General features: G+C 41.5%; 1 protein-coding gene across 2 annotated transcripts; it reads left to right on the top strand.

Annotated features, from left to right (window-relative positions):
• The first annotated feature begins 1,988 nt into the window (after window positions 1–1,988).
• RCBTB1 (RCC1 and BTB domain containing protein 1) lies at window positions 1,989–26,502 on the top strand. 2 transcript variants are annotated; one of them, XM_084227056.1, is made up of 12 exons: window positions 1,989–2,116; window positions 8,268–8,438; window positions 9,272–9,422; window positions 9,875–10,041; window positions 12,681–12,839; window positions 13,899–14,006; window positions 14,919–15,061; window positions 17,860–18,050; window positions 20,998–21,124; window positions 21,583–21,734; window positions 22,356–22,486; window positions 25,414–26,502. In XM_084227056.1, exons 2-12 carry the CDS (start codon window positions 8,295–8,297, stop codon window positions 25,552–25,554), a joined length of 1,614 nt encoding a protein of 537 aa, XP_084083182.1. In that variant the 5' UTR covers window positions 1,989–2,116; window positions 8,268–8,294; the 3' UTR covers window positions 25,555–26,502. The 2 variants fall into 2 exon arrangements, with proteins under 2 accessions (XP_084083182.1, XP_084083183.1); XM_084227057.1 differs by lacking the exon at window positions 1,989–2,116 and adding an exon at window positions 2,644–2,770.
• The last annotated feature ends 57 nt before the right edge of the window (window positions 26,503–26,559 follow it).

Below are 26,559 nucleotides of genomic sequence, written 5' to 3'. Positions count from 1 at the left end.
AACTGAAACTAGTTGTTTGCAAGATAATAAAATTATTGCTGCTCCACACAGAGCAGTTTTGTAGCTGTTCCAGCTGCTCGTAGAGCTCAGACACAATATAAACTGCCTGCAACTGCTGTTTAAAAACTTATTGAATTATATAATTAGTGTGAAAACTGACTAGTGATAACTAACAAGAAGAAAAATAAACCCATGTGAATAAAAAAAACCCTGACTTGGAGCTTGTGTGCTGGTGCTTGTTAAAACAACTGGGTTTCTGCATATGGTAACTAAGCAGGGCTGTCCTGCAGAACTAAAATCACAGTTTTGCTTATGCAGCTCCACCTTTGCACCATTTCCCAGCAATGTCAGGAAAGGCAGCTGTTCTTGACAGGCAATTCCTTTGCGAAGCCACAAGCACAACCTGAAAACAAATGTTGTGTATGTTCCCTTTCTGGTTCTTCTGGGCCTCCCATGGAGGCACTGATGACACTCCTCCATGTATCTTATTTATGCCTTTTCTTTCTGTTGCTCCAGAATTCCCACAATGTATTCAGCAGTACTTTCCTGATGCTGGCAGCGCAGTAAGCAGCAACTTGGCAGGAAAATTCTCTTTCTACCTGGGACCTACCACTGCGCTTTCCTTGCCTCATATTCCAGAGCAGAATTTCTTCAGCGTCACTGCTTCCCTTTTAGAGCAACCCATCCACGCATGATCCCTGGGTTACTGAAATTGAGTTTTCTTTTCTTTTCTTTTTTTAATTATAATTTCTTCTTTGAATTTAGCTTTTTCCTTAATTGACCACCCTCAAAAAGAGACTGCTACCTCCAGTGGGGTTGACCTTACTGCTTTATGTTTCAGGTCCATCAGCTCTCCACTCCCTGCAACCCCAGCTGCCTTCTGACCCACTGTCAGGAAAAAAAAAGTAAATTTTGAGAAAGGAGGAAACCATTTCCTGGTAGCAACTTTGTGTTAACAAAAGACTTCTCTTGGGAATGTAGGTTTCCACTCTTCCCTTTCCTGGATTGTCCCTACTTGATGTGCAGGTGTTGGAACAGTGAAGGGACAAGACTGTGCACACGCTAAGGTCCAGCAGGGGTTTATAGGCTGCCTAAATACTTTTGAATGAAGAGAAGTCGCTGAGTGACTGTGTCAGAAGACCCTTAGCCCTGTCTCTGGGATCCACCTGGACTTACAGGCACCAGCCTGCAGCAGAACCAGCAGCGATCCAGCCACAGACGGGCTCTGCTCCCCGGCCGGGGCAGGGAGCCTGGGCCGAGCCGCTGAGGATGCGGGGGGAAACAGGGCCATCGGCCCAGGAAGGGCAGCACTCTGAGGGGCTGCAGTGGCTCCAGAGAAGGGCAACAGGGTTGGGGAAGGGTTTGGAGCAAAGCCTTACCAAGAGCGTCTGAGGGAGTTTGGTGTTGAGGGGATCGCTCAGCCTGGAGAAGAGGCGGCTCAGGGGGAACCTCGTCGATCCCTGCGGCTCCCTGACAGGAGGGTGCAGCCAGGTGGGGATCGGCCTCTTCTCCCAGGTAATTCAGCGGCAGGACAAAGCCTCAAGCTGTGCCAGGGAATTCCTTCTCAGAAAGTGACTGGGCATTGGAATGGAGCCCTGGGAGGTGGCAGAGTCAGTGTCCCCGGAGGTGCGCGAGGAAAGGCTGCACGTGGCACTCAGTGCCATGGCCCGGTTGACACGGTAGCGTTTGGCCGGAGGGTGGGCTCGGGACGCTGCCGGGGTCGCTGCCGGCCGCCCTATCCCCGCCATCCGCGCCGGGCCGGGCGGGGGCGAATAGCGGACAAGGGGACGCGTCACGCGCCCCGCACACCCGCGGCGCCCAATAGGGAGCGAGGAGCCGCGCACGTGACGGAGCGCGCGCGAACGGTCAAGAGGGAGGGGGGGCTCCCCCCCCGCCCCGCGTCCCTCCGGCGAGTCACGTGATGCGGCGCAACTCTGCCCCCCCCGCTCCCCTCCCGCCCTGGTCACGTGCGCTGGCGCCGGCGGCGCGCGCGGCCCCGACGGCCGTGAGGGGCAGCGCGAGCGGCGGCGGCGGGCGGGGCGCGCGGGGGCTGCGCCGGGCGGAGCGGGCGCGGGGAGCCCGCCGGGAGCCCGCAGGGAGCCGCCGCGGGCACCGGGTGAGGAGCGGCGCCCGCCCCGCGCCATCCCGTTAGCGCGCCGCGGGCAGCGGGCGGGTACCGCGGCTGTGCGGGGCTGCGAGGGTGGCGGTGCCCGTGCGGAGCGGGAGAGAGGAGGAGGAGGGAGGGAGCGGGTCCTCGTCGCCGCAGCAGGCTTGGGTGGGGATCCTCACCCGCGCTGTGTCTCGCCGCCAGCCAGTTTCCCCCACAGCCCTCTGGAAGGCTCCTACTGCGCGTCCTCAACACTGTGTGCTCTTACTGATTTTTTTCTCTTTTATTTTCCTGGTTCGTGGTGTTGCGGTTTATCCTTCCCTTTTGTCGCCGGCTTCCTGGAGCCTGATTGAGGTACCCGGCTGGTCGGAAAAAAAAAAACAAACCAAAAAAAACAGAGGCAGGAAAACTCAACGCTCTTTGTTTTTCCTCGCCCGGCTTTCTATGAATATTTACAGCGTTTTTTTGGGTATTTAATGCGCTTCTTCTAAGCTGAAGGGATATTTGTTTTGTTTCGTTTTTAAAGGAACTTGCAGAGTTCCAGTTTAGAAAACTCTTGTAAATTAACGCTAAAGGAATATTTACCTGTTTTATAAGGAACTTGCAGGGTTCTGATTTAGAAAGTTCAAGTGACCCGTTTGTGCTGTCCTCTACTGACGGAAGGTAAAATGGGCTTAAATCGTTCCGACGAGGGGTGGGGATTAAGAGAAAGGGGTACAAGGTATCATAAATGGAAATATGCTTGGCACAGAGTATTATAGGAAAAACTTTAGAAGCTGTTTGGAAAGATGCGTTCATTCTTTAGTGCCTTGATATGAATGTTTCCCCTTGAATGCTTATCTCGCTATACGTCAGATTGGAGGACAGGCATTGCTTTAGAAAATGTCTTGTCCTCAGTGAATGGATTTGCTAAGTTGCACTAATGGTTTAGCCTAGGGGAAAAAAAAAGAAAATAAGGCAAAGCGTGGTTGTAATTACAGTTTTGTAATTGGAGGTTTGTTATGGTGGGTGAATGACAGCCATCCTCATAAAGGTGGTTTCTTGTGGCTAAACCAGTCGTGTTCAGTAGCGTTCACGTGTATGATGGTGCTTTTTGCTTGCTTATCTCTCAGCTGGTTGCTCAAAGTAAACACGAGGTCTGGTTGTCAGCCCTTGGATCACTAGTTCTTTCCTCCCCTGTGTGGCTCGTTAAGGGCATCTGAAAATAAATTGTGTAGTGGTTTGGAACACGAGTTTTGCCATAGAAATTTTGCTTCATGTAAGGTCCAAGGAAAGTAAGTTAAGGCACACTTTTTCAGGGAGTGCAAATCTCTTCATTGGCAAGGAGAATGCCTCAGTAACATCCCTTGGTTCATACATCTACTTAACATCAATAGTATTGTTATTATAATGATACCATATGGTTTCTCTATTCCTTCTTAGTGCCAAGATATTAAATCAAAAAAGCAGATGTAGACTGGGGGAAGATCGGCGTGACGTGAAGGATTTGATTCTTCCTTGGTTAAGGTGTACTTCAAATTAAAAAGGGATTAAGTGTGCCAGTCACTCTGTGTTGTTCTAAAGCCAGATATCCCAGCTATTGTGTTCTCACTGCTGTTCATAATTCCCAAAGACAGTTAGGAGAAATGAAGGCCTGAGCCTGCAGTTTTTCTGTGCAGGAGTAGGTCTGTCTAGCTGGAATAAGCTGCAGCATTGGAGCCTAAGGAGGGAATGAAACAAACAAACGTGCGATTGTGTTCCAACAGCCTTGCAAGTAAGGGGATAATCTTTGAGGAGTTAACTGTAGTTTTTATGTTGCGAGGACAATTGGTACTGTTTTCCCGGTAGGATGTTGTGTTAGGCTATTGTTCTATCCAGAGAGGATTTATTTAGCTCAACTATAAACTCTGTAGAACAGTGTCTAAAATAATTTTGACAAAGCATTTTATAAACGCTGCCTTTTTTTTTTTTTTTTAAGGCAGAATTCATGTTTGCCTTTCATGTGCCACTGTGAATCGGCTTCCAGGCTTTTTATTTAGTAAGCAAATTACTGAGGAGATGAATGTGTAGGCAGCAGATTAACACAGAATTTTTGAGGTGCCTATGACTCCAAAAGTGTGTGGCTTTTTAAAATTGTGAGCAGATGTAGATACTTTTCCCCTAATGTTGGTGCCTACCCTGAGGTCAATTTCTTTCATCACAATATGTGGCCAGTTCAGTTTCCTTTCTTTTGCAAGTCGTCTTTTCTTGCTTATTTTTAGCCTAAGTGAAATTCAAGGAGTGATCTCTGTTTCTGTTTCAGTTTGGATACTGAGGTTGTTGGATCATTTTGGAGATGTCAGAGCTGTGAGAAGAGGTGTTGTTGATGTAAACTCCCTCTGCTGGTTCATTTTGCAGCAGAAGTAAAGCTTTGTGTTGGATAATTGTTTATCTCTGCATCATGCAGCAGAAATTAACAGTTGAGAGGTAGCATGTGGTGTTTCTAAAAGCAACTCGGGCAACCAATTTAAGCTCAGAGGTTTTGTACTCATAGGGTTTTTAATTGCAATTAACTTAAGATCTGGGTGTTGATGTATGACGGATACTCCTCAGAGCTGCTGCTGCCTCGTTGCAAACAGAATTTGAGCAATAGCCAGAAGCTGATATATTGAGAGAGCTCTTAGCATGTGGATTAAAATACCTTGACTGCTTGGGGCTCCATCTGGTACATTTGCTCCTTCAAACTTCTCAGCTGAGGTGCAGCCCTTGCACAGTGTGTGATGTAGCAGAGTCCGATCAAGAGAAGCAAATCACCTTAGGTGTGTGGGACTGACACACTGCAGGAAGGGTGAGGGAAGGACTCTGGGTTTCTTTGTGCTCCTGCTTGCGGTGCCATGTCTAGAGTCTCCTGGATCATCAGCCTTTCATGGCTAGGATTTGCCCAGAAGAAACTTCCCACGCCACTGTCCCCCCCAGATTCAGGCAGATGTTGCTCAGGGATGAAGCATGAGTGTGGTTAGTGTGAGCAGTCAGTCATAGTACCGTGAGATACAGAGAGCATCTGCTCTTTTGGGAAGTGTGAGTATGTCTCACAGGACCCTAGAATCAATTTGGTTTCAATTTTGATAACACTGAGTAACTTTACTGATAGCTCTATTTACAGTCCTACATTTAAAAAATAGATTTCTCATATACTTTTGTCCTCAGTTGTAGATTTTTTTTTTCCTTCCTGTGACTGCCAGAACTTTTATTGGACAACTAGGAAATTGGTTGGGGTTGTTAAGGAATCTAAGAGAGAAAAAGGTGGTGCTTCTTCCTAGGTGGAGCATTTGTTTTCTGTGGAAAATGAAGAATAAATAGTTAAATCAGCTTTCTATGCACAATTACAGTTAAGAAACAGTAGTCAGTGTATAAGGCCCAGAGCTTTTAGGTTTGTATGTAATTTCTCTCTCTTAGACAAAATGATAAAGGAAAACAGCTGCTGTTGCTGCCATAGAAATGTTGAAAGCCAGTGATGATAGGTACTCCAGCAAATAGCAGAATCTAAGGACAGTAGTTATTATTTGAAGAGTAGGGAGAACTGCGTCTTTGAGGAGAAGCAGTACATATTACATAAAAGGCAAGAGAATGTTTTTTTGTTTAAGGATTTTTGTAAACCTTCATTTGTTGCTAAATCCTGGATAGAGTTTAGGATTGAGATTTATTAAAGAAACAAACTTGCCAGTGGCAGATGAGTTGTCCTTAAGAACCTTTTGAGGAAAACCCCTAAAATAACTGTAGAATTGTAGTAACAGTTGAAATGGCTGAAAATGTACAGCGTGGTTTTGTGAAAAGCAATGTTAATACCTGTTAACAATTATAAGGATCTTCACCTGTGGATGGAGTTAATTGCGTCTATCTCCAATTGGGGAAGTCTTGTGTGCTTGAAAGCTTTTATCTATCAGTATCAGTTTGACAAGATGTCAGCTTGAGCTGTGAGGTGTGGGAAGTGCAGCATAACTTGCATAAGTTTTGGAAGTTCTTGGAAAGGTTTTGTCAAAGAGCAGTGATTAACTGAGTCATACAGAGCCGAAGAGAAAGAAGTCAAATGGATTAGAGACCTAGTGCACAGATCAGGAAGGGAGAGAAAAGGCAGCGCATATTACACTTACTACTTTTAGAGTAGAATAGGTTCTCTGGGTGCTGTAAAGCTTGTCAATTGGCTAGGATATTCTCTGGCAAAATAACACGTTGTCTTCCTGTCTTCACGGTTATGTTGAAAATTACTTCAGCGAAGAAAATAGTTTCCTTAAAATCCAGGTTGACACGTTTGTGCTTTGGCAGTTGTATATTACACGAGGCAAGTTAAATAGGTGAAGTCAGAAGGGACACTTCCTTGTTCTGCTCAAAAGAACAAGTAATTGCTGCCTTGTTTTAATTGATTGATAGTGTCATACGTTAAAAGACTTGCCAAGGTGAGGTGACAAATATTACTAGCTAACTAGCCTGTGCTTGTAACTGGACTAGAAATTAAGAAGGCTTAAATGCATCCAAACCTGTTTAGCTGTGTAGAATGTGCTATGCCTTGGCATCCGCTAGACTTCCAAAAAAAAACCCAAAAACTATTCTACAAATAAATCTATTATGCATTTGCTCTCTGGAGATTTCAGGTGTTTTCAAGACCTGTTTCAAATGTGAAATGGAGAGTCAAGTCAGGCTCTTAGTGAGAGAGGTGCCTGTAGAGCAGAGAGGGGTTTATTGGATCAAAGTTAGGAAATCTGATAAGGAAGCAACACTGCCTGGGTTTTGTGTTAGGTTTTTTTTTTTTAAATGGACATAATTCAACAATGACCTCTGTATTTTTCAAACTTCATTTTTTAATTATTATTATTTCTACTCTTTTTAAACTCCCTTCTTCCAAGAAACATCTGCACTGAATAACAGTTGACTGCTGTTGTTAAATGGCTTTCTGAAGCCAGGTCTTGGTTGTCAGCACAGTTTTGAGAACCAGGCATCAGAAGAAGAGCGAAGAGGCTGTCTTGTGTTCTCGCTGTTATCCATATCTGGTACCCAGGCACCATCAAGAGGTAGCCTGACTTGAAAGCAGCACAGCAAAGAATAGGGGGATTGGGTTGCACTGAAACAAACAAATGAAAAGGAAAGAACTAAGTGTTGATGTGAGGATGGCATCTGGGTAGAGACTGCAAATCTTACCCATGGAATGATTCCCTGCCTTCTTGGTTTTGACTGTTTTATGGTGATTTGTCTTGTCACTGACATTCTGTGGAGTTCTTCACCTAATGCTCTCCACGTTTCACAAACTTGCTGATAGCCCTGAGCATGGATCATAGATTGTAAGAGGCAGAGTCCCTTCAGGGTGTGAGCGATGTTATGTGCAGGGTTGAATGCCTCAATAAGCTCTGGATGTTTGTGCTGTCAGCTTTGCTCCTGAGCTGCTGCAGTCGTCCTGAGGAAACTGGGAAGTGGGAGCACTGGAGAAGAATGGGTTTTATACATTTGTGTTCATTGGCAAACATCTCTATACCCTGTCATGTTTCCAGCTGTTAATGGGATCCACCTGGTTTCTAAGTAACAGATTATGGCAATTTTACTTAATTGCTGTTCTCAGATATGTTTCACTGCCTAATTGCACAAGCTCATGCTTTCCTGCTCTCACAAATATTTTTTGACCATAACAGCTTTTGATTACACAAGAGATGGCAGATTTGGGTCATGTTCACAACAGCTCCAGCCTTATTTTTATTTGCATGTTTCACATATATATCAACTGCTTGCTTACATGGCATTTGTAACTTGTAAGATTACCAAAAAAAATCAGAAGTGAAAATTTTATAAGTTGGAATTGCAGCTGAAATCCCCTTTGAAAATTCCCCCAGAATTCCACTCTGCCACCAGTGGATATTTGCTAAATCACAAATTTTTAATAAGTTTGCTTGTTAAAGAGCAGATGTTTAGCTGCATTGAATATAGTTTACTTAAATACCCTGTTAAAGAAACAATTTATTTTTCCAGTGAAAATAGCTTTTTGTTCACCTAAATACATGGAAATACAATTACGTATTTCATATAGAATAGAAGATTTACTTTCAGAGCTATGTGTGTTTTCTCCACGTAAAGGAATTTACCTTATTGTCTGTTAATGAAAGTGCAAAATTCTCTTTTTAATAAGCTTTTTTTTTGTTTTTTGTTTTTTTTGTGGCAGCAATGTCCTCTTGCTTGTAGAGGCGTCATGACACACAGCAGCATCATGGTGGACGTAGGCAAGTGGCCAATATTTACCTTACTTTCCCCCCAAGAAATTGCTTCCATTCGGAAAGCGTGCGTGTTCGGGACGTCGGCCAATGAAGCCATTTACATCACGCACAACGACGAGGTGAGCTGCCATCAAGCTGGGCTGCTGCCCCACAATTAGCTGGTTTCAGAATGGTTGTAGATTAATAGCTCAAAAGCAGTATGTGAAATCTAAAATCTGGATATAACATTTGATTTTTTTTTTTATTTTAAAGTTTTGCGTGGGGACGATATAAATGGGCTGTTTAGAAAACTTTCACGTGTAAAGGCCAGGATGGATTATATACACTTTGGAAGACAGGCAGAATTTAAAAGAAGGTGTGGTAGCTTGAAGTTAAGTGCGAACAGGTATGAAGATAGAGAATGAGATTATGGCTTGCTAAGTAAAAAATACTGTGAAAGATTATCTGTAGATTTTAATGATTCCGAAACTCATTGTGAGTTAGCATAGTGCTGCTGAAAGAAAACGAGACAGATGTTCTGGAATGTATTAATGGGAAGGTTTCTTATAAGACTGGGTAGAAAGGATTTTTTTCCTCAAAGTCCTATCAATAGTGCCTGTAGGATGAGCCTCCCATGGTATAGCTCCTTACATGCTTATGCTTTATTTGCTATTTACAAACTGCTTTTAAAAGAAGGTGGTGTCTTCCACTTTTCACAATTTCAGACTTCTTATGGTGTAGTTCCTGAAAATAAAAAGCCTAAATTCCAGGACTGTACGAATCTGAATAATTCAGTTAATATCCAGAGTGCCCTTGTGCAGCCTCTTGAGGTTGTTAATTTCCATGTGGGGTACCTCTGGCCCCTGGAGGTCCAAGAGGAAGCACTGTCCCCAGTTTATGAAAACCTGAGTATTACACATCTGTGCATACCTGAGTATAAGACATTTGAAGTGAGCATTCTTTTGTGTTTCAGGTATTTGTTTTTGGACTGAATTGCAGTAATTGTTTGGGAACTGGAGATAATCAGAGCACAATAGTACCAAAGAAGTTGGAAGCCTTATGTGGAAAGAAGATCTCCAGTCTCAGTTATGGAAGTGGACCCCATGTTGTTCTTTGTACTGAAGGTAGAAAATTAACATTTAGTATGAAACATAAGTTAGAGATTTTAAGATAAACTTGCATTTAACAGGAATGGATTATAGTGTAATTGTATTAACTTGTTAACTGGCTAACATACACTAAGAGGTTCTTGTTGGTCTTAAGTGGAAGTAAATGGATTTTGTAATTGCTAAAGTTTCCATTTCCACTATGTTGAGGTTTTAGCACTTTACACTGTCACTTATGATGTACTTTGTCTTACCTGTGCACTTCCATGTATTTCCACAATCTAGAGGTTATGCTGTGACAGATAAATATAAAACAAAGTATATAATTTTCTAGCATACAGATGATTCTTATAGTAGTTTCATTTTTGTTAATATCCTTTCAATTTCCTGTTGGTATTTGCTAATTTCTTAAAATTCTGTCTTAACCTCCCTGGAATTTTTAGTGGTTTTCATTGCAAATATTTTTGCAGATGGTGAAGTGTATGCTTGGGGACATAATGGTTACAGCCAACTTGGAAATGGCACAACCAATCAGGGCATTACTCCTGTTCAAGTTTGCACAAATCTCTTAATAAAGAAAGTGGTGGAAGTAGCTTGTGGCTCTCATCATTCCATGGCGCTCTCATTGGATGGGGATGTAAGTTGAAACCTGTTCAAATCTCTTAATCTCCTTGTTGAAGTGAATAGTGGAGGTGACCTTGCAGTTTGAACTTCTGTCTGTTTCTACAGTGTAATTACAAATATAACCTTTTATCTTGCTATCTCAAAATAGGGTTTCCCTTTCTTCAGAGCAGACTTGAAAACAACAACAACAACAACAAAACAAAACAAAAAAAAAAAAAAAAAAAAAAAAACACACAAAAAAAAAAAAACCCCAAAAAAACCCAAGCCCCCTGCCGAAAAAAAAAAGGCAACCCCAGAACCTTGTTCCCAGAACAAGGGAAATACGACTTAAACTTAGTAAACTTTGGTGTCTCCCACAGGGGTGAGACTAGAAAGATGTGCCCCTCAGAGGTGAAATAATGGCTTGTGAGGTGCAAAATATAATTTATTTGCTTGCAGTTCTCTCAGGGAGTATGTTGAATTTGTATTTGCTGGGTTAGAATTTAGTTTTTTTTCTTGTAGAAATGTCTTGCACTGGTACTGCAGACAAATGTTGCTCTGCACACCTCTGAATACCTTGTTGTGTGGCTAATGAAAGAGCACTTGGTTTATATCCAAGTCTGCTTCATGCTGTTGTTTCAGGCTTCAGGCTATGTGTTGTGGGAAACACATCCAATTAGTTTCCAGTTATGCAGATTTGACCAATGTATGCACAGTGGAAAATCTGGTTTCAGCTGTGCACTAACAAAAGAAAAGCTCTAATTTTAAAACCTTTTGACAGTGAAAAGGGAAACTACAGCTCTTCTTATCCTGGTAATCTGAGCATGTCTGTTTTGTGGCCCAGTATGGATTAATCATGCAACAGTAATACCAAGTATTTTAAGGGTAGGAAAGAGACATTGGGTTAAGTGGTCTGTGTTTTATCTGAAAGAAGAGCCTACACTTAGGAAAGATTTCTGGAAAAGAAGGAAAGTGCTGTTAAGTTTGACTTGGTTAAACTGTAGAACTTGGTGAGCATGCAGGAAGGAGAGGACATTCATGCAGTACTTACACTAGAGGTACCAACTGCTGTGTGGTAGCTGCCTGTGCAGGCCATGCTGTTTCTTGTCATAAATGTGACATGCTAGAAATCTCAGTGGAAGCAGGGAAATTTCTTTATGTTGACCATGGAGTTGGTGTTTGCAGCTGGCTTGCCAGTGTGGCTTTTTAATGTACTTTAAATCCATCCCTGGTGTACCTTGCAGTACTTGGTTTGTGCTCTGAGCTTTTACCAGAACTCAGTGCAGTGAAAGCAGCAAAATGTGTTAAGCGGCTTTATAGAAAGATTTGGCTGCCAGCCCCCTTGTGTCCTAATAAACCTGAAGCCTTAGGGAGACATTGAAGTTGGAAGTATTTGTGGAAATACCTGACATAATTGGTTGGTATGGTTCAGTGCAGTTTTGATGCAGTGTAAATTTAAAAAAAGAAGTGTTTTAATGATAGAATTAAAGGAATGCAGACATTCATGCTTCTCTGGCATGTCCTTTGGCATTTTAATCTACCTTCTGAGATTTTGTACCTAAATACTTGCTGTTATTGAAATTAAAGTATTTTATAAGGCATGCTCAAATATTCAGTAGGAATCAAAGATCCAGCATTTAGAAGTAACAAAAAGCAAAGGACTGATTCTTTCTTTTGTTCCTGTTATTCATTGTAAATGTGTTGTGTTGGTGGGGGGTCTTTTGTTCTTGTCTTTGGTGGGTTGGGGGTTTTTTTGGTGCTGATGGAGGTGTTAGTTTTTAATGACTTTTAATGACTCTTGGTGTTGCAGTAGCTTCTGGCACCAAAGGATGTGTAGGCTTCTCACGAGGGTACCTGTCAGTGTGCTTGTAGTGCCAAGCCTGTCTGTGGAAGGTGTTTCCCAGAGGCCAAACTTTTGAACTGGATGAGACACCAGAGAATGAACCCTCAGAAACAGTTTTACTCCATGCCGTGGGCATGTATACATGTAATAAAAATTGGAGGCACCAAAACCACAGAGTTATAATTTTTTTATCCCAAACTACTTCCCTGTCTTCCTGACTTTCAGATAAAAGGAACTCATATTTTGCTGGTATTAGTACTAGTTTGCCACAAGAAACTTTAAACTGACAGAAATTGTGGATTTTTTTTTGTTAATGCTACTATGAAACACGAACTGACAAAACCCTGTTCTTTCACAGCTCTTGAAAGATGCAGGAGAGGTATGATGAGTGTCGAGCAATAAACCGGTTTAGAGTTCTTTGAAGAAAACTACTTAGCTCTAAACTGGGGACTTAAAGTGTGCCTGGGAAACAAATTATGTTCTGGCTTGCATTCCTTTTTCAACATAATGAAATTATAAAGACAATCACTATGCTCTTTGGCTTACAGTCTGACTTGTATTTAATACGGAAAGATGTTCCTTTTGTTTTCTGTTTTAGTCAGATGCTATCATTCTTTTGCAATAAGCTGGAAAAAGTGCTATATTCCTATTTGGTAAATGAGTCCTGATGCTGTTTATAATTTTCATTCATGAAAATGAACTTAAAGCATTTTAGCTTGTTAAGTAGGATAGTTTACCCAATCTGGTGCTGCCTGTGGGAAGATTATCTATTGCTATCATTACTATTGTTAAGCTTTAAACTGTGTGGCTTTGTTTGTTTTTATGGACAGCTGTACGCTTGGGGCTACAATAACTGTGGTCAAGTTGGATCTGGATCTACAGCCAACCAGCCAACTCCTCGCAGAGTTTCCAACTGCTTGCAGGGTAAAATTGTAGTTGGCATCGCTTGTGGCCAGACCTCCTCCATGGCTGTAGTAAACAATGGTGAGGTAAGTGCTGCTGCTGCATTCCCTCCTCCTCTGTCACTTGAATCCACCAAGCTGGTGTCTGAATATGGAGAAATGCTGACAGGGAGTGCTCAGGTTAGGGCTGTTGTTGACAGAGTTATCCTGACAACGTCTGTGAGTCAGCTGCAGGAAAACACTGCAAGTAACTGGAGATGCAGTCTTTCAATATTCCTTCTTATGGCAAAGACTGCATTGGAACAGTTCTTACTGGGTCTGCAACTGCAAGAATTTGAACAGTTGTAGTAACCGTGTCTGTCTTCATGTTGCAAGAGATTACTTAACATAAATTATGTTAAATTCTTTTAATTCATTAAAGCATGCACAATTAAACAGTTAATTTTTCTGCAAGGATACATTGGCTGATCCTGTTTTTTAAACACATTGCTTAATTACCAGCAACAAACCCAAAGCATTATTTTGAACATTGCCCTCCCACTGTGCAACTGTTCCATTTGACATAAGTTTATGGTGTTGTCTTGCTTTTAGGTATGAACTGTGACCTCTGTTTTACCTCATTTCACCAAACAGAGGGTAGTATCTCCTTGTGAATGGAAGGACTGCAAAGTCCCTGAGGCTGAGATAGATTTTCATTGTCCTTCTGTATGTCATGGTGTGTCCACTGTAACAAAATGAAAGGAAAAATTAGAGATAAACTGGGGACTTCCATATAAACTGATTAGTTCAGCAGAATAACGAATCTAATGTTCTCCTTAGGGAAAAAAAAAAGGGAAAGGATGGCGTAAAAGTCAGTGTTGATGCTAAGGCAGAGATTTTGGTGTAGTGTAAGTTTATTGCCAATTCCTAGTACTTCAAGGGCATGTTTTTTAGCTTTTTGAAAAGGTAAATGCAGGGTGGAGAAGTTGAGTGCAGTAAGTCATTGCAGTTTACTTAATATCTTTCAACCTTCTCTGTATTGCCCTTCAAATAGCCCGCAGTTTTTTAGTAATAAGTACTTTTCTTGGCTTGTGCTTGATACTAAGTATTAAGTGCTCCGTACTCCTGGGGAAGAGTGGCTTAATTTTGTTTTCCTTGTGCACTCAGGTTTATGGCTGGGGTTACAATGGTAATGGGCAGCTTGGCCTGGGGAACAACGGGAACCAGCTGACACCGTGCAGAGTGGCGGCGCTGCACAGCGTCTGTGTGCTCCAGGTATGCCCAACGTGGAAGTGAAAGTGCATTCCTGCTGCTAGCTTCTGCTGGAAGCCTCTCTTTGGAGTATTACACCTGCTTCTAGATTTCATTACTTGCAATGCTAAATTTTTTTAAGCTACAATAAATTATATTTTGCTTGTACAACATGCAAGTAAGCCTTGAAATACTTGCTTTGGCAAATGCTTGGAAATGTTTAAAGTTAGCTACTGTAAATTATGCAGAAGATACAAGTTGCATATTTGTTACAAAGTGAAATGAAATGTGCCAGTCAAAGACAAGGCGAATCAGATGTTCAAATTTATTCGAAGTATTTTATTTAGAAGCAAGGGGAGAAGAAGGACTAGACATGGGAGTGGATTTGACTGTTTGGTGATTGGGTTTCATTTAGTTTGTTTGGATTTGGGTTGGATTTTTTTCCTAGCTAGAGAATCAAACTAGAATTTGGGATTTCCTGAGTTTTTGGGGGGGGGGTTCTGTAGAGTTGAATGTGATAAGTTGAGTTGAAGGGTTGTTGGCTGTTGAACTGCAGCTCTCCTCATTACAGAATACTCATACTGTATGGTATTCAGAATAATCCAGCTCTGAAATATTTTCAGAGCATTGCAAGATGTGATGAAGAAGTTCTGAGTTCCTCATGTGAAAAGAAAGCAGGTAGCATCTAGGGAGACTTGTCTAGTGTGCAGTAAGTTACTTTGGAGCAGCCAATGAAATTAATGAAGCTGCGACTTTTGCACTAGCTGCGGCCAGCATACCTTGTGTTAGCTGCAAGTAGTGAGAAGTATCACATTGTGGTGCTGAGTGCAGAGTGCCTGAGATACTTAGTAAGAGCTAGCCGAAGGGAATGTGTGCGATATTTTGTTTCTCATCTGTGTCTGGTTCAGGAGTAACGCTGTATACATTTACTTACAGATTGCCTGTGGCTATGCGCACACTCTAGCACTAACCGATGAGGGCTTGCTCTATGCCTGGGGAGCTAACACTTACGGGCAGCTGGGGACTGGCAATAAAAGTAACCAGCTCAGCCCCGTGCAGATCATGATGGAAAAAGAAAGGTAATCTTGCTCAAGCTGTTTCTGGATTGATAAAGTCTGAGCATGTGTTATGCAGTCTCTAGCAATGGAATCATGCATGTGTAGGGCTTGGTGGATTGTTTTTCTGTTGCTGATGTTAAAAATATGGGAAAGGATGGTAACTTATTGTTTACAATGAGCACTGAGTGCTTTTTGCTATCTGTAATGGTTATTGAACACAAACACACTTTGCATTTATCTGATACTGAAAGATAATGAATGAATAAGTGTTATGCTATTCTATATATATTCTGTATATCCTTTACTTAAAACTGGAGCTGTGAAATCAATAAGCCAAGCCATGAATTGAGGCCTACATTAAAAAAGAAAAAGTGAGGAGAAAGGAAACACCACCTTTGCAAGAAGTGACATGTGAAAAAACCCAATTTTTGAAAGGTTAAAAATGGTCCACCATGAAAACAGAGCTCAATTTGCAAGGTTGCTCGAGCTAAGGGGACAGTTAGCACCCATTTTTATTACTTGTACCGGTCAGTAGTTTGTAGTTTTTTAGTTTCCTGGACTCAGAAAAGAATTAAATTAACCTTTGTCAATCCTCTTTCATCACCCTTTCATCATCCTCATGTTTGCGGATAGCTCATTTGCTGCTCACCTACAAATGTGGACCTCAGTCCCGTTCTCTGGGCCCTTGTGTGTTCTCTGGGCACATTAATGTACCTTGTCTTGGTCTATAGATCTCTTAATTTGCAGTCTCCTCTCAACTAGGAAACACTTCTGCTTTGTTTTTCTCCTCCATTTGGGAAGTCATTCCTATTTTTTGTTGTTTCTCCCACTTAGCACTAAATTTAAAGCTTCACAGTATTGAGAATGTTTAGGAGCTTAAAAAATGGGGGTCAGAGAAAGAAGAAAGGAACTATCACAATAAAAACCACTGATGTGGAGCTGGTTTGTCTGCAAAGGAACTGACTCTAGTGAAGGAAAATGAAATATTCTTTAAAAAGCAGTGAAAGAAATGTGTACATTTGCAGATAGATCAACTTTGTTTTGTTAGTGATTTATTTAATGAGTAAACTAAGGGGAACTATTGCATTTAGAACTGTATGTGAACTCGAGCATGGGGTTATAATAAAGCTGGCATTTGTTCAATGGATGAAGGAGGGGAAAAATACTGTAGAACTTCTGCTTGGGATCTAAGGGAGAGATTAGTCATTTGAACTTACTCATCGTGCTTGACTTGGCTCCCTTGGAAACAGTGCTGAAAGTGGGTGAGCTGTCATTTCCCATGAAGTACATTACTGCTACTCCTGATCTTTAAATTTATGTAATTCTTTTGTCATTTATATTTAATGCTGGCAGCAGTTACTTAGGAGGTTTCATTTGGTGCTGTCTTGAAAAATATTGTGCATACAGCTTGTAAGGAATATTTAGATTTCATTTTGTGTTAGCTCAGAGGAACAGCTGTGAAGGTCATCTTCCTGAATTTTGGCGTTAAATGCATGTTTAACATGTTACCCTGTACACATATTCTAAGTATGTGTACCGTAGGTGTGCTATAGTACATGTTCTGCTGTACTGCTGAAGTGTAGTATAGTCTGTATAAAGAAGAATCTATTCTGCTAAGAAAAGAAGGTTTGGAGGGGGAAGTAGTTTAGCTTGATAGCTGTGGTAAAAAGTAAGTTGTCCCAAAAGAAATACTCTATGATGTATCTTGCAGAGATGTTGCATAGAGGTTCATAAGTTGGCAGTAGTGTAAAACAGCCAATCAATTTTCTTTCTGCCAGAAATTATTGATATGTATACTGAAAGTGATGTAGCTTCTTTGCGTTTCGTCTTGAAATAATTTTTGCAATTAAAATATGAATGTTGCGCTAAATTTTGTTTTTGCCTAGAAATCTAACTCTTCAGGGGCATTGTTCTGTAAAAGAACACACATTTTTGTGTGTGTATTCTTAGATTGCTTGGAAAGATATTTGTTTGTCCTGATTGATGCGTTTCTGGCACAAAAGCATGAAATCCTCTGATGTGTTTTTTACCACAGAGAAAAAACAGGAAAGCGTAGCTTTTATTTTGAACTTGGGAACCCTCCCTGTTTTACTTATCACATGCACAGAAACTCTGGCAATGTCTTTGTGGTGTTTTAATTGGAATTGTGTTCCTTCTCAGTTCTTGCAACGTTTCAGATAAGAATCTAGGGATTGTCTGAGCAATGAGAGAACAGGATAGATAAGTGAGCATCAGCAGCTGTAGTATTTTAAAAAACTGTGAGGTGGGTGAAAAGACTATGTAGACTTTATTTAAAAACAACCATAGCTCTTAAAGAATTCATTCCCCTCAAATGAAGCACTGTGTTTCATGTTGAGTTCGGTGTTGAGGAAAGTAAGCTTAACAGCAAAATAAGAAGTCTGAAGTACAGGCAGTGGGTCGGATCTCTGTCAACCTACAAAAATCAAATTAAAAGGAGGTAAAGAAATTTCTTCATGAGAATAAATTTCTGATGTGTGTTGGTTTTAAGGGGGAAAAACAAAACTTGTTTCTTCTTCATCCCCTTTTCCATGGTTATGAAAAAATAGGAGGAAAGTCGGTTGATAAGAATGACATAGTTAAAGCAGTATCTGATTACAATAAAATATACAAGCAATCTGAAAATGTAATTGTGGGATTTTTTTAATACCCGTTCAAGCAGTATCACATTTCTGCAGAACAAAAACCCAAGTACAGGAATGTTGCTGCACAGTTTGATTGGCCGTGTTTTTGGTGAGGCCTTTGGGAAGCCTCTGCATTCCGTACCTGCGAGTGCCTCACGGTGTTCCTTGTGCCCGCAGGGTGGTGGAGATCGCCGCCTGCCACTCGGCGCACACGTCGGCGGCCAAGACGCAGAGCGGCCAGGTGTACATGTGGGGGCAGTGCCGGGGGCAGTCCGTCACCTTCCCCCACCTCACCCACTTCGCCTGCACGGACGACGTGTTCGCCTGCTTCGCCACGCCCGCGGTCATGTGGCGCCTGCTCTCCGTAGGTGAGCTCCAGCTCCCGCAGTCCCTGTGTCCCTTCGTGATTGGGACAGCATACTGCTTCCCTGGCAGGCTCCTGTTTCCAGGAGGGAAGCTTGGCAACTCTGTGGCTAGTTGTTTCTTCCTTCTGCTTCCTTCTGCCATTTCAGCAGCTGGGGATCCAGGGTAAGGGTAACAAGATTGTTTGCCAGTGTACCTCCAAAGCCAGCCCTGTTTTACCATTGCGTGATGAATATTGTGTATTTCTTACATTTGTGTTGCTTGAACTCCAGTTCAGGTCCAGGAAGGAATCCTGAGTCATTAACAAAACTCTGGGAATTTTTTCCTCCTAAAACTATTCCTGCTTGGAAGACTACTGCTGAGGCTTGTTTTTTTGATATCTAACAACTTTGGAATTTATGTGTTGTCTGTAGCTTTCCCCTCATTAGTATTTGCCCTTCTAGGAGCAAATATCTCCCCTGTGTTTTCTTGTTTTGAAAGTAACAGAATTCCAAGTTTTCATGAGATGGTTTGTTTTGAGTATATTTAGTTTGACTATCCTTAAAGATGGTCAGACTTGTAAATAATAGTCCCTGTGAAACATGACTCATATAATTGCTTTTTCTGTTGGAACTCTCTTCTTTTACTGCCTTGGATTACTCTGTGGGCTTCCGTCTCTTGTGTCCAACAAATAAGCTCAAACCTTTTTTAAAAAATTTTCTTCCATCCACATGCTGCTAATTCTTATTTGACCCCAATTAGGATATAAAGGGCTTATCTTGCACTTCCTGGCAAACTTGAATGTGTTTTCATGTTCAAAAAAAATAAGGATGTTTCATGTTACATCTGCTGCCTCAGTTCTCAAGATCTCTTAGGACATCTAATCTATTTTCATATTGACGACCGACCCTAATTTTGTTAGTCCCTGTATGGAATTGTTAAGTCTCTCAGACTTTACTGTTGCATTTGGCTTGTCCTAACCCAGCTTCTCTGTGGTAACTTCTCATTTAGCACGTTACCACATTTGTAGAGGTCCAGGTAACAGCAGTAACCTGTAGGGGAGAACTGAGTAGAGTTAATAAAGAGAGAGAAGATTACCTTTGAGCAGTCTGCTCCTGAGTAAATCTAAGTCTGCTTTTATCCCATTTGTCACTTTCTCCATTCTCTAATCCTCTGCAACATGTGCTGGTCTTGCTCTCTCTTACCTCCACGCTTGGGGAGGTCTCATGGTTGTCCAGTCTGTTGCCTTTTCCTAATAGTGAGAGCTATTTAAATGGCATCTCTCCCTGGTTTCAAGTCTCTTGTTTTTATGAGGTATTCCCCGACTGAGTATAGCCAGGTGTCTGACCTCTATTACCTGCACTTTAATTCCTCTTTGGGGATTTTTCCCCACTTACTCTGGCAATCTCACTGAATATTTAAATCAAAATAATTAATTCTGTGAGCATTTTTAAATCTCCATTTCCCATATGTGTTTTCCTTTCCCACCTGTTTTAATCACATAGGAGTAAACCCTTCTTTTTTATTTTTTTTTTGTTTGTTTGTTCGGGCTTTTTGGTGTCGTTTTGTTTTCTTAGGGAGAGCTAACACTGTGCAAAGGTTATTGTTCTACTTACAGTTACAGTGTCCCTGCCAAAAAATGAATCAGCCGCTCAGGATTGGCTGTGGTGAAATACAAATTTGCAGGACTGAAAGTATTTGGAGTGAAAGTTGATCTGCATAGCTTAAGCTAAGCTCATGACCTAGCAAAAAAAGGTCACATGAGCAAATGGAGAGGGATTGGAGCATGGTTTAGTTAGGCCAGAGGAGATGCAGTTTCTGTGGGTGAATTATGTAAGTCAGAGGAGTGCAAGGTCTTCTGTGGCACAGGCATGGCTTGCCAGTTCTGAGTAGTTTGTTTCTGCAGTATTTCTTCTTAAATGCATAATAATTTAGTGTCCCTAATGGTGAAGAGTGGTGTGCAGATTGTATGTGGATGAGCACTATACAGTCCTGTGGGGACACAGGAAACAGATTGCATTCCATTTAGTAGAAATCCATTTGTTTTTCTTTTCCATGCTTCACTTCTTAGAAGCCATGTGCTTTGAAACACACTTCTAAGATGCATCAAAATAATGGGTTAAATTAGGTTTTCTGAAATTTCAGAGGCCTTGCTTTACCAAAAGCCTCAGACAACTTGTGCTGCAACCTCCTGTATGATTTCTAGAGACACACAGAGTGGGACCTCTGTGGGACCAGTGCCACGGGCCTCAATAGAGGAAACTCTGGTATCTCTGCTTTAATCCCCTTCCAGAGTTGCTGAGGTTCTGTGTCCTTGGTTGTACCTTCAGCAGCACTGCTGCTGGATTTTGTATTGTTATAACTGACTAATAAACTGAGTAATTGGTGTCAGTGATAGTTCATGTTAATGAGCCCTGGCAAAGACCTCATCAGCCTGCAGGCTATATCCAATCTGCCAGCACAGAAAGGTGACCATGTGGTGACCTGTTTTCTTTTTAGGCCCAGCCCACACCGTGTCAGTGTGGCTGGAGTGCTGCAGGTCCCTTCCCCAGGAATTTGAGGGGTGTTTCAGACTCCCATTAGCAGCACTCTGCAGGTCAGGGGGTAGAGCTGAGCCAGCACCAGCACTGAGCTGCCTGGAGGCTGGGAATCTTGTGGGTAGTGCCCACATGGAGACAGAGTTCTCCAGGTACTTCCCTTAGTGCTGCGCTGCCTCTCTGTAATGGGATGAAATGGGAATTGCTGACCACTGTTGCCTGTAGCTGTTGTGGAGCAGCCCTTCCCAACAGGAAATGCTATTGGATTAATTAGTCCTTCCCATTTTGTTGCTTAAGCCAGTGGATTCCTGACACAGATCTGTTTTCGTTGGTAACTCTTAGTTGAGTTGCTAGCTTTAGTTAGTGATGTGTATGTTCCATTTAAGATGCTCTTAACATCTCGTTTTGTTTGTTTGTTTTGAAATTGTTTCTGTAGAACATGAAGACTTTTTAACAGTAGCAGAATCTCTGAAGAAAGAATTTGACAGCCCGGAAACCTCAGACCTGAAGTTCCGTGTGGATGGAAAGTACATCCATGTCCACAAAGCTGTTCTGAAAATCAGGTAGTGGCTGTGTTTTACAGCTCTTATTTGTACAGAACAAACTTAGGATATCACCAAAGGGGCAAAAAAAGTAAGAGGGAAGGAGGGACCCAAAAACTTGTAGTAGGTAGTATTCATGTATCAATAATAGCTTTAAATGAAGTGATTGTAAAATGGAGGTCCACATTAATTTTTCACTGAGCCTGCTTTTCCTGGGATAATAAATTCTGTTAAGTAGGTCTGATTGCAGTGTTTACACAGATGTTTCTGTAGCATGGGCAAAATGAGAGTTTTAATCAAATGCATAATGAAGTCTACAGTGTTAGGAACCAAAATGTGGACTGCTGGCCCTGATGGGGCATGGTATAATATTTGTGAGTATTGCAGAGTGCCCCAAATATGTGTTTCAAGGGGGGCTGTAATGTAACATTTGTGTGTATGTGTATAATAGTGTTCCAGATGATGTCTCTGTCTCCTAGGTGTGAACACTTCAGAACCATGTTCCAGTCATACTGGAACGAGGATATGAAGGAGGTGATAGAAATAGACCAGTTTTCCTACCCTGTGTATCGTGCCTTCCTCGAGTACTTGTACACGGACAGTGTTGACCTCCCGCCTGAAGATGCAATAGGTACTGCTGATGGCTCAGAAAGCCACATCCAGAAAAACTGGGGCAGGGCTTGCAGTATAAGTGACTAAAACCAGGCTTCTAGTCTAGCCTAGAATGTGTTTTACTGGTGATTAATTAAGCTGTCTTTAAAATGCTGTTGTAGCAAACTTAACTACAGCAAAAGTGGTGAGTATTTAGAAATAAACTATAAGCAGTTTGGTCAAGGTTGGGAGGGAAACTATTTCTCTGGGTGAAAACACTTGCATGTTTTACTAATTTGAGTCAGTTACTGTTTGGCATACTATCAAAGAATCTCAGTAGATCTAATGGGGAGGAAACTTGGACAGCAGAGCAATTACAGCAAGCTGTAATTCAAGCCCATTTATTGATAATAGCAGTTTTTTGTTCATGTTGTGGTGCCTGCCACTAGATATGCAAGTTAGTAGGACAGCCTTCGTATTTACAGAGTGCAGAATGAGGTAATAAAAAGCCCTTCTTTGCCTTTGAGCTGCATTTTCTGAAAAGTAAGCTTCTTGGAAAAAGCACATTATAGAGATACAGAGCTTTGCAGGAGCAGAAACAGATGTTGAAAGAGCAGAGATAATTTTACAACTGACTGATACGATGATGTTTTCATTGCAGGGCTCTTGGATTTGGCTACTTCATACTGTGAAAACAGACTGAAAAAACTGTGTCAGCACATTATCAAGAGAGGAATTACTGTGGAAAATGCTTTTTCATTGCTCTCTGCTGCTGTCAGATATGATGCAGAGGTAAACTTCTAAAGTTCAATCTCTTAAATGGGTGGCTGCTTCCTGACTTAAACTACGGAGAAAAGCAGCTGGTTACATTTTCATATAAGCTCTCTCTTAGTTTCATTTCATTCTATTTGCCATTTTCAGAATTTAAGAATGTTGGACTTACATCTCATGGCAAATACAGTTTTTCTATCTAATTTTTTTATTTTAGTTTTTCCCCATAAACCAGTACTGGGAAGGTGAACTAGTACACAGATATTTCTGAGGATGGAAACACTGACTCTGAAACAAGGGGAGGGTTTAAACAAAATGAAGTAATGAAAAGCAGGCCTTTAAGCCTTAAGTTACTTATTTGTAAGGCTGTGTATTGTGTGTGATGACATGGTGGTAGGTTGGCGATTGAGTGCATTTGGGATTTTTTTTTTGGTTGGTGGGGTGGGGTATTTTTGGCTTTTTTGGTTTTGTTTGGTACAAATACACTTCCAGTTTTCAGAGTATGCTAATGAAGTGTCAGGATAGGAACTGCTTCAGGGGCCTTATAAACATTGAAGACAGAGCAACAGTATGTGAAGAGGGGAGTGAAACCTCCTCACTGTGGAATGTCTGATTTCACTACTAGATCCCTAACATGCTGCTTTAGGAACTAATCAGGAAGTATTCCTGGGCTTGCATTGGCTGCTTGTGTTCAATAGTGTCTGTGCATTGTGTTGGCAACTTTACAAATGGTTGGTTTTGAACTTGCTGCTTATGCTTAGAGAGCAGGTTTTTGGTACTCAGTAAATCAACTTATTGCTTTTTCTTGTACTTAATTTCCAGCAGCTGGCATGCAGGTTGCCCTAACTTATTTCAGAGCCTTGAGGTGTGATGCTTGTTTCATAGACCTTACCCAAAGGCTGTGTTAGTCAGTCATGGCTTCTGATCTACTGTGAATAGTGATGTCTTTGATAGAAGTTCATCAAAAATAGGAAGATTCCCATATTTTAGCCTCCAGAGATGGTTTGCAGGATGGGTCTTTGGTGTGTGATAGATTCTGCTTGTAAGGGCTGTAAGAAATCCAAGTTCTCTGCCACTCCTGTAGCTCCCTAGCTAAGTAAAGTTAGAACTATAAGCTTCAGTGCTGCTTCCAGGAGATAATGGGTGATGCTGAGGGGTTGGGCTTTAACAAAAATTGGGTTTACGTGCTGCAGTGCTGGCAGGGGCCTTGGAATTGCTTGGCTGATGTAGTTCTTTAGGGGGGTGTGTGCCTGGAAGACAACACTTTGATGAAGCTGCTTCACTAATTTAAAATACCTCCATGACATGAAACTCCTGCAGTTTCTTTTGGTGACTGACTGAAGTGGCTAAAATTAGGTCAGGGCTAGCTTCTCATTGTAGCTTTTAAAATAACCCTTAGCTGTACCTTGTGCCTTTATTCACCCAAGTCTGTATTAAGTACAGTTTGCTGGGAGCTCATCCATCTGCAAATGAAACTCAGCCTTTCTTTTTACACAGAACTTCAGATTTTCCAGAGTTACTAATACTACAATAATTCTGTTTATTGTATGCTTCTGTTGCATTGACTTGGAATATGAAGTTTTTAATAAAGCAGTGCAAAATATTGTAATGCGTATGATGTAATTTTCTTTAAAATGCTAGTTAATTCTGTTATTTAAAAATATCACAACTGTCAGTGTTCAGTTCTAATAAGCTTGTCTTTTTTTGTTGCACAGATGCCACACAAGTCAAGATCTGCAGCTTCAGAATGCCTGGTTTTAGGCCAGGATATATTTTTATATTACTGTTGTGTCAAGAACTGGCACTGGCACACACAGTTGCTCTAGTTTCAGTATTGACCTTAAGAGAAAACATGAATATTATTCAGTCTTTCCTACCTCATGGGGCTTAGAGAGTTTGTTATGCTTTCCTGCAGCGCCCAGTCTGCTGAGCAGCCAAGGAAGGGTGTGTTCTCACATGCAGACAGTCCTACAAACATCTAATAAAGAAACTAGAGCAGTGTGAGCAGTTGTCCTTTTGTCAGGGCTGCAGCATCCTCCTTAGAGCAGCTTAGATCTGCACCACAGAGTAGATTTCCTCCTCAAAGGAGGAGTTGGAAATAATCTGAGTGGGAAGTGTTCTGTGGGGAGCTTTACACTGACAAGGATTGTGCCCTTTTTTTGGTGCTCTTTAAGGCATTCTCTCTGTCTGACATCACCTGCGTGCAGTGAGGGTTGTGAGGCTTTTCTAATTATTACATGGGAGGCACTTCAAGTAAAGTCAAATATCCGGAGCCCACTTTCTGCTAGGATTGCTGTCTGCAGTGTGCTCCAGTGCTGCATTTGAATCACATTCAGGAGCCCTGTGAAGTACTTTGTAGCAGAGTCTGTTTCTAATGCACATTAAGACCTTCTCCCTAATCTTTGCTGTACAAACTATCCAGTCAGGATACACTGAGCCTGGGGACATGGAACTTGAAGGCTCTAGCTAAGCCCTTCAAGAAGCAGGAAGGAAGTCAAGCAACCTTACAAATAGATTTGTTCATGTTGTTAAAGGAAAGAGCTGAATTTTCTTTATCCAGTCTTGGTTATACATCACTACCCGAAGATCTCCTATTTACACTGGAATTTCAAAGTTGTCAGAGAATGCAGATGAAACAGTGTGAGAACTTAAAATATATATTGCTCAGAACGGCTGTTTTTTGTGACTGTTTCTCACTATATAGCATCAAATTTTGGTTACTTCCCCTTGTAACTGCATTTACATAGTGACATATGTGGGTAGAATCATTATTTTCTGTTGCATTTACATAGTGACTGTTGGGGGGGAAACACTGAGAGCCACTGGGTGTGTTTGTCCAATTCGCTGCAAAAACAAAGCATAAACAGGCATTTGTGCCTCAATGATATTTTCTGTGATTGAAAGCAAAGATAACATTTTTTCTTTTTGTTTTTTTCCCACCTCTTTAGGACTTAGAGGAATTCTGCTTTAAGTTTTGTGTCAATCATTTGACAGAAGTGACACAAACTACAGCATTTTGGCAAATGGATGGTCCCCTGCTAAAGGAATTTATTGCTAAAGCCAGTAAATGTGGAGCCTTTAAGAACTGAAAAAATGAGGCCGTAAGTCACGGTGTCTGTGGGGGTTCTTTTTCCAGCTACAATGTAACTGTGTGGGTCCAGGCAAGTGTTATGTGGTCTCTTCTACCACAGAACCTGAAAGGCCACGGTGAAAACAAATGTTTTCAGTGCTCAAGAGAGAACTGTTGTAAAAATGTCAAGCAAAATACTCACTTGCATTTAACAAACCTGGATGGTGGATGCAGCTCAAGATTTCAGGCAGAGAGGAGACGCTGCAGTGTGCAAAGGATTCCGGCTGGTGTTCCGGACTTGCCTTGCCAGCCTAGGAAATCTCTGTTCTAGCACCGCCTGCTCGTATCTCAAATTTACTGTTTGGGGTTGGAAAAGAGTCTGACCTGAGCCACTGAATGATGTCGCTTAAATCATTAACTCCCTGGGATTATAGAGAAGCAAATGGCATGGTTATCTCTTGCTGCATTTGCATGATTGTGAATGAATTGGCCATTTGCTGTGTGTAATTAACCAAGTGTATCCAGTGCTTCAAGTGTGCAAAAATAACGTATCTTCAAAGCCTACGCAAGTGACTTCGAAGAAAGGAGTTGCTAGGAAAACTAATTTGAAGTAAATCTCTATATTTGGGTATATTTTAATATAAGTTGTAATGTGTACTTTGTGGAATCTGTTCAAGCAATATTTATAATGCTTAATGGAAATAATTCCACTCTTCAGTGACTTCAGATTATGTTGGTTCCCTCAGCGGGGCAAGGGAAAGCTGGGTGGGATTTTGCTTTTAATTATTGTCTAAATTTAAACGACATGTAATAAAATTACTTTTTTGTACCTCTTCAGTAGCAAACTTTGGATTTTGAAGAACATTGCAAGCTTTTTGTGTTACATACAGCATCTAAGTTGCTTCATTTAAAAAACTTCATCAAAACAACAAAGGAAAACCCAAATAAATGACAAATAAAGCCAAAACCCAACTTACCCTATACAATGAATCTTGCTCATTTCACTGTGCCTGACAAAATACCT

This window comes from Fringilla coelebs (assembly GCF_963513975.1).
Source record: "Fringilla coelebs genome assembly, chromosome: 2".
Lineage (NCBI taxonomy): Eukaryota > Metazoa > Chordata > Aves > Passeriformes > Fringillidae > Fringilla > Fringilla coelebs.
The sequence above is the reverse complement of the archived record's forward strand: the minus strand, read 5'-3'. Positions and strand labels throughout refer to the sequence as shown.